Genomic DNA, 13,319 nt, shown 5'->3' on the forward strand with positions numbered 1-13,319 from the left:
TGTTAAGTGTTGGGAATGAGGATGTAACTACAGTATGGTAATTTAAATATACCATTTAAATGTCTTTCAAGATCCCTACCAGAAACCATATAGAGCAGATAGATAGATAGATAGATAGATAGATACTTTATTGATCCCCAAGGGGAAATTCAAGAAGCAGAAGACTTATAAGTACACAAATGTATGTCTGTTTCAAAATCTGGTCCCAATAACAGCAAATACATCAACAAATACAGTGGGGAGAAAATGTATTTGATACCATGCTGAAGTTGCCTTAAAAGAGGAATATAAAATCATCATTTGACAATTGATCAAAATGTCTTAATTCAAAAAAATGAGAAAAAATCAAACCACTAAGTTTTCTTTGTGATTGAAGAATGTATTGTAAATAAATAAATGTTCTTCCTAAATGCTAGGGGGGAAGAAGTATTTGACCCCCTATGTAACCCTATGGGAATTTAACACATAGGGGCAGGCAGATTTTTATTCTTTAAGGCCATATTTCATGGATCCAGGATATTATGCATCCTGATAAAGTTCCCTTGGCCATTGGAATTAAAATAGCCCCACATAATCACATACCCTTCACCATAGCTAAAGATTGGCATGATGCTTTTCCCAGTAGGCCTATTAGCCTGTTTGATGCTCATTGAGCTCAATGCAAATCAAACAGGCTAATAGGCCTACTGGAAAAAGCACCATGCCAATCTCTAGCTATGGTGAAGGGTATGTAATGATGTGGGGCTATTTTAATTCCAAAGGCCAAGGGAACTTTATCAGGATGCATAATATCCTGGATCCAAAAATAAAAACCTGCCTGACCCCATGTTAACCCTATGTGTTAAATTCCCATAGGGTTACACAGGGGGTCAAATACTTCCTTCCCCTCGCATTTAAGGAAAACATTTATTTATTTACGACACATTCTTCAATCACAAAGAAAATTGGTGTCCTTGGCGGTTTGATTTTTACTCATTTTTTTAATAAGGCATTAAGATCAATTGTCAAATGATGATTATATTCCTGTTTTAGCATGGTATCAAATACATGTGCTCCCCACTGTATTATGTTTTTATATACAGTATATATTTTTTATCACCAGTGCACTTCACCTTTGAGGACCATGAGGTCATCTTCCCGATCACAATCAAGAAGCCTACACTTCCTGTTCTATATGACCTGGGTGAAGGTGAGTGTGTTCTTCACCTCTTCACCTTCAGATCACATCGATGATATGTTACACCTTCTGTTACCAGTATATATATTATCTATATATCATGTGTAATAGAATACAGTAAATTATATGTGTGTTTACTCTCATGTTTCTTGCTCTTTTTGTTTTTCTCTTGCTAATCAGACATTAATTCTCAAGTGACCATCACCGTGAAGACATTCTTAAGATACGAAGAGCTGAGGGTCTTGATCAAAAGCATCAGGGAAAGATACCCAGATATTCGAATCATCATTGCAGATGACAGCCTGAACACAGAAAAAGTGGAGGGTCACAACATTGACCAGTACATCATGCCCCCAGCTCAGGTACAATCTGTTTATATTCCTTTTGTCTTTGAGATTTCAAATCACACATTTATTGGGTGTGTGGTTGGGCAGAATCTCGAATATCACAAATTCTCGTCTGTCCAGGGCTGGTTTGCTGGACGGAACCTAGCCGTCTCTCAGGTCACAACCAAGTACTTCCTGTGGGTGGACGATGACTTCCAATTCACGCACGAGACCAAAATTGAGAAGTTTGTGGAGATCATGGAGTCTATGCCAGAGCTGGATGTGGTGAGCTTTTCAAATTGTTGGCACTGTTCAAACCTGAAGAGCTTGGCTAACCAACCAACCAGTCAGTCAATCGTGTTTCAGTGAGGTTCAATTCAGTTTAGTCAGATTCAGTCACAGCACAAATACCTACTGTTAGTTTGTTTTTAGTTTCTTTTAAAATGCACCTCTTTTCTCTCTTGCTCTCTTGGGGGTAGCCTCCTGAGCATTTGCCCTGCTGCTGGCTTGTGCCTTCACATTGCCTGAAATGCTTGATTTCATTGCAATCTCCACATTTTTAACTTCATGTACCACATCAGCGTTTTCTTCGGTGTTTTTTCTCTTCATGACGCATGTTTTGACTGATGCAACTCATATTCTGGAAAATACGGTACTCAAAGTAAATGTAGCCTTGCTACTAGATCAAGAAAAGGAAACATGTTAAATTGAAACTCCAAGATCCTTCCAAAAAATCCAGGTCAGACAATACACAAAACGACAGGCAGTAATCACATCCAAAAGACAGGCCAGATGATTACGCATGTCTCTCTCTCTCTCTCTCCCTGCACACAGCTGGGCGGGTCTGTTGGCTCGAACCGCTTCTACTTCACTCTGAAGCATGAGGAGGGGGCGTATGGGGAAGGTGGATGTCTGTCTCGTCTGACCAAGCCCCACAGACAGCTGCCTGGGTTTAAGGACTGCGTGCTAGTGGACGGCGTGGTCAACTTCTTCCTGGCCAGGACAGACACCGTCCGCAGTGTGGGGTTTGATCCCAAGCTGAGAAGAGTGGCCCACTCTGGTATGTTATCACCTGCTGAGAATGCTATCAAGAGTTCTTGTTGCAATGTCTGTTCAGTAAGAATAGGGAGCCATCTTGGTAGGGCTTCTGGGCAGTTATTCCAGCCATATACATTTACATTTACACAGTATACAAAAAAGGAAACAATTATCACTTCACAATTGCCATTCACAATATGAACCAATGCAATTGTCTAATGGCTCAGTTAATCACATTCATTATATTAATGTCATCCTCCTTGACTGTGTCACTTCTGATTGGTGAGTGCACAAGAAGCACAAAACCCCTGACTGATGAGCTTCAGCCAATCAGGAGTGCTGTGCCTCCCATGCACCAGGCACGTTCACCAATCAGAAGTGGCACAACCTAAAGAGATTCGGAATACTGAATTAATTAATTGACAATGACATTCAAGAATCATATCGCAATTGCAATATCTGTCAGAAAAATCCCCAAATCATGCAGCTCTAGCAATAAGTACTACTCACATAGAATCGAGCGAGTTTTAAAAGAGAGATAGTCAAGTGGTAAGTACTAAATTAAACCTGTTATTCGTAATGCTTGGAGAGGAGGTACTCTCTGAAGAGCTGGGGTGCGTTTCCCGATAACGATGGATAGACACACTTACGAGGATTTTCCACGATTCTTCTTAAGATCGATCGTTTGGTTTTTCCGACTGTTTCCCGAACATGCTCGTAGCGTGAACGCGCGTGCACTGCTCTTAAGATGCCCTTAAGGGAGCTGTCCCCGTTAAAAGTTCTGAAATATCCCCTAATTTGACGGTGATGTCAGGTGACTGCACGTCACAGCTAGGCTTACCATCTGAACTTCGGATCTATACATTAATTAACATCAATACGAAAATAGAAAACCATTGACATCTGCATGTAAGCATCCCAAGTAGGCTATATACCACACACAGGCATACATCATTGTTATTATTTAACATTAGATTGTTGCCCCATTTTTATGTTTGTTGGAATATATGTAACATAGCCTCGGCTAGCTCTAAATCGTGCCAGTTCTTTGCTAACCCATTTGTGAGAGCATGTGTGCTGCCTATGCAATAACGTTTCGAGGTGTCACGCAGACGTTTGAAGAAAGAGGTTGAGTAAGAAAATGAGGAAATGTGCAGGCTTGAATAGGCTACTGTAAGCCTAGACTTAGATTTTGACGCAGCACAGAATTACTACATGTTCCTTTCTCTGTTTTTATCTCATAGGCCTAATAAAAGATAGCCTAGCCTACTACACAAAGGCACAAAGATAATGACAAACTTTTCTGGCAACGTCTCGTTTCATAACTTGTTATGCTGTTTTAATCACATTCGTATGTCCATTGAATGAATGCTATTTTGCACCCTAAAATCTGAATCATCTTAAGTGAATACAATAAAGAATGGTAACGTAAGTTGGATAATTATATTCTTAGTTGTAATCCCCCTGCATATCCTGCTGGTGACTCCACTAAGGCATACACGTTAAGGCGCTCTTAGTCAGTAACGAGAACCCTGGATCACTCGTAGATCTACGAGTGTTTTCACGATGCTCTTAAGCTACGATGGTTTCGGGAAACAGTCAGAAAACCTTAAGACGTTCGTAAGAGGGACTTTACGATCATCTTAGGCTTACGATGCTTTCGGGGAAAGCACCCCTGGATCTTCAGGAGATTTTTGAAGATAGACGGCGATGACCCTGCTCTGGTAGGAACTGGTAGCGTGTTCCACCAAAGGGAGACAACAGATGAGAAAAGTTTGCATTGCAGAGCCAGGCATCATGCATTTGAAGACTGCAATGGTCGGGAGGTATCATAAGAGGGTATTCAACTAAGTGTGTACACAACTGGAAACTACTTTGAAGCAACCATTAGCGATTTGAATTTAATGTTGTCAGCTACATATAGCCAGTGGAGCTTTTTGACCAGATTGAATTGTATTAGACTAGATTCAATTTTATTGTCATTGTTCAGAGTACAAAGACAACAAAATGCAGTTTGCGTCTAACCAGAAGTGCAAAAAAGCAGAAAAGTGCAATGTGATACAAAGTATAGTGTCGTGGTAGTGATATATGGACAACTGTCTAAGCCAGGACATGTGGAACAAGCGCCCCCTTGAGGAAGGAAAGAGCTGAGCCAGAGATGCCATGTTTGCAAGTATGGAGAGAAGGACACAGTGGTTGACACCAGGATGGTGTCTAAATGAACAGGAAGTGACCCATGACTCCACACCAGTGTTTTGTGAAGACATTATGATGTAGATGCCTCAGGTACATCAGTATTAGTACAAATAGAGTTGCAGTATGTAAATTAACTCTTACTTTAAGTACTTAAGCACTTTAAGTAATTTTAAAGGTTACCAATACTCTTCCCTGCTTCTCTCTCCCCTCTCCCCTCACCTCTCTTACTCTCTCTGGCCAGAGTTCTTCATGGATGGCCTGGGACGTTTGCTGGTGGCCTCCTGCCCTATGATGGTTATTGGACACCAGCCAAGGCAAGACCACTCAGACTACACAAAGTTCCGGTACCCAGGGGAAGAAGACGTAAATTTTAAACTGCGCCTGCATTACTTTAAAAATCATCTGAAGTGTGTTGCATATTGAATAAAGGATAATACCTTTTCACATCAGATCAAGAATCAATTATGTTTGTTTGTATTTTATGAACTCTTCAGTTTGGGTTTGTACACTATTTCTCTATATGAAGAATGTGCCCTATTGAATAGCAAAGTTGATAATCCATCAATAGAATATTCAGTCTTAAGGCCTGTTCACACCAAGAACGATAACGATAACTATAAACAAATATCGCTCTCGTTAATATGAATGACAACGTTCACACATAAACTATAACGATAAAGACATGAAGAACGATGTCGTTGTTGATCACTTTCAGGGCGATTCAGAGCGATAAAAAGCACCCATAATATTCTAGCCATCACATTCATTAACACGCGGAGAGACTTTTCGTTGGCCAGATCGTTGGCCAGTGCGGAAGGTTTTATCGTTATGGTTATAGTTATCGTTATCTTTCTTGGTGTGAACAGCCCTTTAAATTGAGGTTTTTGGCCACCAGATATTGGTTAGGGGGGTTATTTTGAAATAATGCATGATGCAATGCAATGAATGCAATGAATCTGATTGAGGTATATATTTTTTCCCAATTAGCGGTAGGCCTAGTTCCTCTACTCCTCTGAGAACAGTCTGCTTCTGATTTAGACTAGCGATGCATAAGAACGAAGGATGAAGTACAAGGATGTGCAAAAGTAAAGATTCTGATATTTTTTTGTTGCACTCTGACTAACTTTTCGATGTGTGGTAGCCTACATCTTCATCAAAGTATTTTTGCACCTTTTTTTTTAAATAAACAAGTACTGTTGAACATCAGTATGCTTGTTCTCTAATTATGGCAAATGTTTTTATGTATATCTTTACTTAACTTTTCCAAGTTTGCTACATTTTTAGTGCAAAACTGTCTTCAGTCATAGACTCTTGACTCTACTTGGTCAAAGAGGGGAAGCCGGTGAAGGAGTTGTGGACAGAAATTCGCACCGCAGTGGACTTGATGATGAGGTCTACTCGCTGCACTAACCAGGTGATTGGCAGGGCCATGGGATTGACGAATGTAGCCCAGAGGTACCTTTGAGTAAAGCTGAAAATTCCCGACAAAGATCGTCATAACTAGATGCTCTGGTCAACCCGGATGGGCTTTTCGGCTTGGCTGTGCAGGTAATGCAGTCTTGCACTGAATCAAAGAAGAAGGAGAACAAAACCTTAAGTTTAACAATTAACGCTAAGTTAATGGTGAATTGTGTATAGCACTTAAATGTAAAGCATCCAGCTAATAGTCCAGGCATTCTATGAGAAAAAAACACCCAACCCAAAACTAGTTGCAACAGAAATTATTTTTGCTGTATTTAGTTCCTAAAACCTTCCCATATCACATTAGCCTGACGAGCCAGACCCACATCAAGATGTAGGGTCTGGACACTCACCGTAGACAGCTCTCAATCGGAGGGGTGGGATAAACAGTTGTCTTTCAAATTCCCTCCCCGCAATAGGATAACGCTAAACGAATCATCTTCTTGTTTTCAAATAACAGGATGCGTTACCGCCGCAAACTTCTGGTCGCATGTCAGTCACCATTATGTTAAGCCCACCCACCGACTCTATACACACTGTGATTGGCTCGCTGGTGCTTCGGGTTCTCAGCTCCCTGGCGTGCCTAGACTGCCCCGCCAGCCAAATTACATTTGCTGCCGTTAGGGGCGTCTAGATATCTAGGCTAGCATAACAAGTAAATTAATGGAGAACTCCAGGGGCGTTTCTAGACTTTAAGGACAACCTGGGCTTAGCCCCTGGGATGTGTGTGGAAAATTTTTTAAGGGCACATTAAGGGGTGCGCGAAATGAAGAAGGCAATGGAGGATCTACAGTAGCCTATTATGTTATAATCCTACATTGTATTTTTTACAAGGAACACAAGATAGTATAGGAAGAGCACTGAGAGAAAAATTAGGCTTATCTGACTATAGCTGTTACAACTACCCATAAGCTTACACTATCCAGAGACACACTACAGTGTACTACCAGCCGATGACAAGGAGTCTGAGTAGATATAGCCTATTGTAGGTCTAAATCAAAACATACAATTTTCCTTTTCGAAGTATAAGCAGAGAACTTTTAAGGGTAGCCTACACTCATCTGCTCCTCTCAGAATGTGTGTAGACAAACACATAGTCCTACCAAGATTCATATCAAGCATCTGCCATGGCTATATGACAAACAGGGGTCTGAATACAACTTCTGATAGGAAAAATAAATTATTTTGAAGTGGGGGAAATGGGGAGGTATGAAAAAATGCAGAAATTTGATGTGATTTCAAAAAAGGATTTCTCGTGATTACCGCTAATTATACAGATACATTCTATACGCCATTGGAATCAGTAGGATCTCCTGTTTATTTTGATATGCAGTTTGCCATAGGGCGGTAACGAAATCATTAGATATTTCACAGAGAAGAATGGGTATGACGGAGAACTGCATGTGACATTCATTTTTGAATGTAACTGTAATTTTCAACGCTAAGTATCTCGCAAACCGTTTATCATAGAAACTAGTGGCTAGTGCCACTGGAAAGGCCAGGTTACGTAGTTTCATATGATATGCCTGTTATTTCTGTGCGAAAATATCTCGCAGCAATATGACCGAAAAGAATGGGTGCGGCCGCGGCCGCATGGTGCGTCTCTCGGAGAAGGCGGGTCGGCCGGCGGCCCGATGGTAATAATCTTCTCGCGGCCCGGTACCCATATTGAGAAACACTGGGCTAGCCCATATAGAAACGTGTAGCTAGTGTTGTATTGTGATGCCTATCGATAGCTTGCTTAGCCTACTACTAGTGGTGCTCAACATTTAGCACCAGGCAAATGCTGGTTGATTTTGAAATTCAAGCATTAAAAAAAATTACCCCGGGCTCGGCTCAAATTACCCCGGGCTGAAGCCCCGGTAAAATCGGCTGGTGACCACTGGAGAACTCTCCATCGCTGTGCCACCGACCAACTTGTATTCCCTTACTGTATGTCCGTTGACATAAACATGGAATCAGTTCCGGAGTGGAGCATGGCTAACCAAAAAAAAAAAAAATACAAAACTATCTTTAAAAAAATGAAATATGCGTATGGTAATGATGCATAATAAGTGTACATGCCTAAAAGAAGAGATAAAGTGTAGATTTTCTTATGTTTCTAGACATCAACGCATTAAAAAAGGGATAACAATCAGTTTTTATTTAGCTCTATGCTAGTTGCTACAACCAGCAGGTAATGGAGCCAGGCAGCTACAGTGCTAAACTACACTCTGGGGGCATGTCCATGGGCCTCCACAGATTATAGAGCTAACTGTAATATCCACTAGCTGAGTGATATGAAAGACGTAAATAAGAAATACAAAACCCTTGAAATCCTTGACAGTGATCTGTATCCGAACATTGGGAAGGGCCATTTGAGTGAAGCCCAGGCTATTTTGATTAATAAGTACATTAGATATTTGCTACTGTATTACCCATTAGTTTAATGCTTTTTAAATGAATAAATATGTGAATTGCCCTTTTTACATTTGAGCCCCCTCCCCAAAATGTCTGTGCACATCCCTGCCATTTAAGTTTTGTCACTTTGAGTGTTACCAACATCTGGTCTGGACCATGGTCTATAGCCTACCTTGGGAACCAAAAGCTTAACCCATAACAGCCCAGCGGGGCTATTTGCCCACCAAGGTGCATTTGCCTAGTGTTCCGGTGGCCAGGACTGAAATTATGTGTGTGTGTGTGTGTGTGTGTGTGTGTGTGTATGGGTATAAATATTGTATATAATATACCATTGTTTGCCTATTTCTGTGTGTGTGTGTTACTTTCATAATCTTCTTGTTGCTGTATTTTTGATTAATTGTGCCTGCTTGATAACCCTTGTGAAATGTTCTTGATGGCAGCTCTGTTGGTGGTGTTTTTTTGCACACAGTGCAGTGGGGAAAAGAGTCTTTTAAGGCAGGTCTTGTGACTTTGGCCATTTTGGAAAGCATCCGGGCAGACTTTGAGACTAACAAGGCTCTTATTCAAATGAATAGGAAAGCATACGTAACTCCAAATATGGAAGTCATATTGACATAAAGCATAATTCCAAATATGGAAGTCATATTGACATGAAATGTACATCGGTACCCCCCACATTGCTAAAATGCAAAACAAAAAGACGTTATTCTTTATGTTCTTGCCATTCGTGGCATGGCTATTATTATGTTGACGGGAAAGTAAACGAAAGGAAAAACCATGCAGTTTCCAACAAAGTGATTGGTCACTTACATTACAGGTCAGCATTTCCTGTTCAGGTTTTGAGAGGGCAAAGGGGTGGGTATATATGCAGACAACCGCCATTTTGGTGTTGCAAACTTTCCCCATACAGAATCCTCCATTGAAATGTAAGTGTTGTCGCCGTATCTCCTCGTTATTAAGCACCAGGAATTTATTGTAGCACCTCTTCTTTGAGCATCTGAAATATGGATTTATTACAGTATTTTATACTCAATGAAGAAGTTGCATGGCTGTGACCTTTGGGTACCTGTATAACCTGGGAGTGATAGATTAGATTAGATTCAACTCTAATGCTGGTCACAAAGCATAGCGCGTTGTAATTATTTTGTGTATAAGTTTGTATCCTTTTGTAATATTATGTATGTAAAGCTATATCATATTTGTTTGTTTACCTTTTGTATGAAGTCCACTTGTATGTATAGTTGCTACTTTTCCCCCACTGACAGGTCTAGCTCAACGCTGAACGATAAAGAAAGGAAGTGAGCAACACTGAGCAACAACATGCTTCCAAGGTAACTCCACGAAATCGCATGGAAACATGAAATTGTCTGTGTTACTGATCTCAGGTGGGCTTAAGATAAGATAAGATAAAATATGACTTCTATTTGATTTGAAATGTACTTGTTCCAACAGCCAGGGAAGATGGATATATAAATGATAAGAATTAATGGCATAAATGGTAAACAACATAAGAATTTAAAAAAAATAAATGGTTGAAAAATGTAAATTATGGATGAAAATTTGTCCAACATCCTCTTCTCAACCACCACCTCAATGGAGTAAGAGTCAATAAATGGCAGAGCCATTTACAAGTTGATAAGAATCTAACCAGATAGCAGGCGGCAGAGTCAACAGATGAGGTCAGATAATGTTCAACAAAAGTCTTGATTTTTTTTTCCTTCTTTGTGTTTTTTTTTTCTAAAAATGTACTGTTCTGTAGTGCAGAATAGAGTGAAAATAAGCAATACAAAACTGTACAAAAACAAAATAAATTAGCATTTTACTGGCCAGGCTATGTCCTTAGACCCTGATCTTACTCACAATATCCAGCACACGTTCACTCAACCAACCATTTAAGCATTGAAGCCATAAGGCCATACAGCTTAAAGCTAGTTATAACCCACAAGATAGCTACACTGCTAAAATAAACTGCACAAAGTAACAACACAGTTATTACAAAATAATAAATCAAACAAGCAACATAAATCCAGTATGACGAAACAGAGGACGAGAAACTAGGAAGTAAATGATGAAGATCAACAATATTGATCTGTTTGACCTGCTAAATTAAACTAATTCAAATACTACCAGTCCTAGGCAGTTCATGGACAATGTTGCAGTGGTTGGGTAGCCTGGCTAGCACCTACCACTTCTCAAATGAGACGTGGTCTGGCAACCAGACATTCATTTTCTCGCATTTGATAAAATGCCCAGATCCGTTCATTGGGCGCCACGGAAGTCTATCAAATGCGCATAGCTCATCCAACACGGTCTCACACCCAACTCGTCGAACGAGGACGCATGCCAAGCCCCCTGGCGTCAATATCGGAAGCCGAAGGTGCCCCCGCTCGCTCATATGCAACGTGAAGGGCTGCCATTGACATCAGTGTAAATCGTTTGGCGTCGAATGTAGACGCAAGAATGCAATGCAATTCCTGTGTTCCATGTATTTTGGCAGTGCTAAGTAGAAGCATTAGTGCGCATGTATCTACATCTCTGCAGAGAAAGGCGCGCAATCTGAAGAACAATTCAGTTCTAAAACGGAAGTTAGCTAGGGGCACCACGGTGTAAATAGCACATGTGGCTCACAACAGGGTACAAATAGTATACATTATTCAGAATGTCTATTAGTGCTCCTAACAGGCTAACACTGACATCACCAACCAGAAATACCAGAGGAACACCACAATTTTGCAATTGAGAGTTCAAACTATTCAAGAAACACCAAAATCCAACGATATGGATTGCACTATGAAGGTTGCAACGGAAGTTAGCCAACTACATTTTAATTTTCGGTGTGGTATGGGAACTGCACAAAAGATCATTGGCAGGTCACTCCCAGCCATCACTGACCTCCATCACTCATGGTGTCCGTGTCTATGATGTGCACACAATATCAAGGTCCACACACACCCCAGTCATGGACTGTTCCATCCTCCTGTCTGGGAAACTTAATAGGAGCCTTAAAGCCTTAAAAGCGTAAAGAGCGCCGGAAATCATTCATTTTCTATGGAGAGTCGGCGTTACCGGCGTCAAAAGCGTTCTGGGCGTGAGTGTGGCTTCATGAGCTTCACGGGCGTCAAAAAAAAGTTGAACTTCAGTTAACTTTATGGTAATGAGCTATGACACGGTTCGGCGTCAACTAATCAGAATGTCAAACTCGCAGGATTGCTGCTTGTGGTTTGTTCAAATGTTTCACGTCATGGCTTTGACGCTTTCGGTGCCGAACTGGGTTGAGCGTCGGGCTATGAGCTTCACCAGCAACTTAAAGGTATACTATGCAACGTTTTTCAGTTAATCAATTCGGTCCATACTGCTATATATGATTAAATGGGTCATTACCGGTCGAACGGTGTTTTTTTTGGCCGCTCTAGTGGTCTGTAGCGGTAAAACCACACTTGCAACTTCAGGAGACACCGGGCACGCACCCATGCTCTACTCCAGGAAGTGTCATGTAAAGTCTCATGAAAAGGCACGGCAGACTGACCGATTGAGGAGTTTTGTCCAATATACACGCTAAAGCTGTAGGGGAAGCTCTGCAGAGAAATATGCAAGCATAAAACGAGCGAAAATGAGAAGTGAAAGCGAAACCGGCGATGAAATCGCCAATCCTGCATAGTATACCTTTAAACGCTTTTGACGGTTTTGGTCTGAACGCACAGTTAGGAGTCGCACCATCAGGCTCAGTAACAGCTTTTTTCACAACACCATAATGCTGCTCAACACCAAGACCCACTACTACACCAGACTAGACACCCAACACTAGACACCACCACCACCACCCCTGCCCCCGCTCCGCCCCCTCTCCTTTGAACATGGACTATGGACTGTCTGAGAACCTCTTATAACAATGCACTTTATTAATGTACAGTATCTCAACAATGCACTTTAAATGATCGTACTGCATTCTGTCTCTATTGTATATTTAAACACTGCTATAAAGAAAAATCACTTTTTAATGATTACACAACTGGTTATATTAAACTGCTTTTCATTGCAATGATTTGATTTGATTGTCTTTCGCACCTGAAGTCATTGTATCTTTGGGAGTTGAGCGCACCTGCTTCACCTGCGCACCTGCTTTTTTTTTTCTTTTCTTTTTTTCCCCACATGTTCTAAGAGGACTGGACTTGGCTGTCCCCACATCCTCTTTCCAACTCTCTCCTGCTTCAGAAGGGTTAATCTTCATTGTTAGTTTATAATTGTCAGGATCCTGCAGGGACTGATTGCCTCTGTGCCACCCTGATGGCCATCCTGTATATTGTTCTGTGTAATGTGCTCTACTTTCCAATGCCTCAATTTATGAATGCAGACCCTATTTGTGCTACTGTAGAAGTTTGTTACCATTCTTGGCATTATTAGTGGGGTCATTTACGAGACATATAGTAGCACTGGTTCTGCTAGCGCCTGCACTAAACTATTCGGCTGAAAGTGCTAACTCAACCAATGTTTGACCAAGGGAAAAACGTCTCTGAGGGAGGGTTTGGCTCGAGGTCATGGTACAATGTACAGGCAATGGTTATCTCCAAGCTGGACTACTGCAATTCCCTGTTAGCTGGCCTACCTGCTTGCGTATTAAGACCACTACAGTTGATTCAGAATGCTGCAGCACGACTGGTCTTCAATCAGCCAAAGAGGACACATGTAACCCCTCTCCTAGTTACTCTCCACTGGCTCCCTAT

The 13,319-nt window shown here is 41.2% G+C and overlaps 1 protein-coding gene across 1 annotated transcript in view; it reads left to right on the forward strand.

Annotated features, from left to right (window-relative positions):
* The window catches only part of LOC134077252 (beta-1,4 N-acetylgalactosaminyltransferase 2-like), a 107,753-nt gene extending 102,127 nt beyond the window's left edge, over positions 1–5,626 (forward strand). The window contains exons 4-8 of the mRNA XM_062532749.1: positions 1,103–1,189; positions 1,358–1,539; positions 1,645–1,788; positions 2,338–2,563; positions 4,979–5,626. Of these exons, the coding sequence (XP_062388733.1) occupies positions 1,103–1,189; positions 1,358–1,539; positions 1,645–1,788; positions 2,338–2,563; positions 4,979–5,160 (821 nt within the window). The 3' untranslated portion in view covers positions 5,161–5,626. The remainder of the gene's footprint in view (positions 1–1,102; positions 1,190–1,357; positions 1,540–1,644; positions 1,789–2,337; positions 2,564–4,978) is intronic.
* Positions 5,627–13,319: the final 7,693 nt, after the last annotated feature.

The sequence above is a fragment of the Sardina pilchardus genome, chromosome 3 (assembly GCF_963854185.1).
Source record: "Sardina pilchardus chromosome 3, fSarPil1.1, whole genome shotgun sequence".
In the NCBI taxonomy this organism is placed as follows: Eukaryota; Metazoa; Chordata; class Actinopteri; order Clupeiformes; family Clupeidae; genus Sardina; species Sardina pilchardus.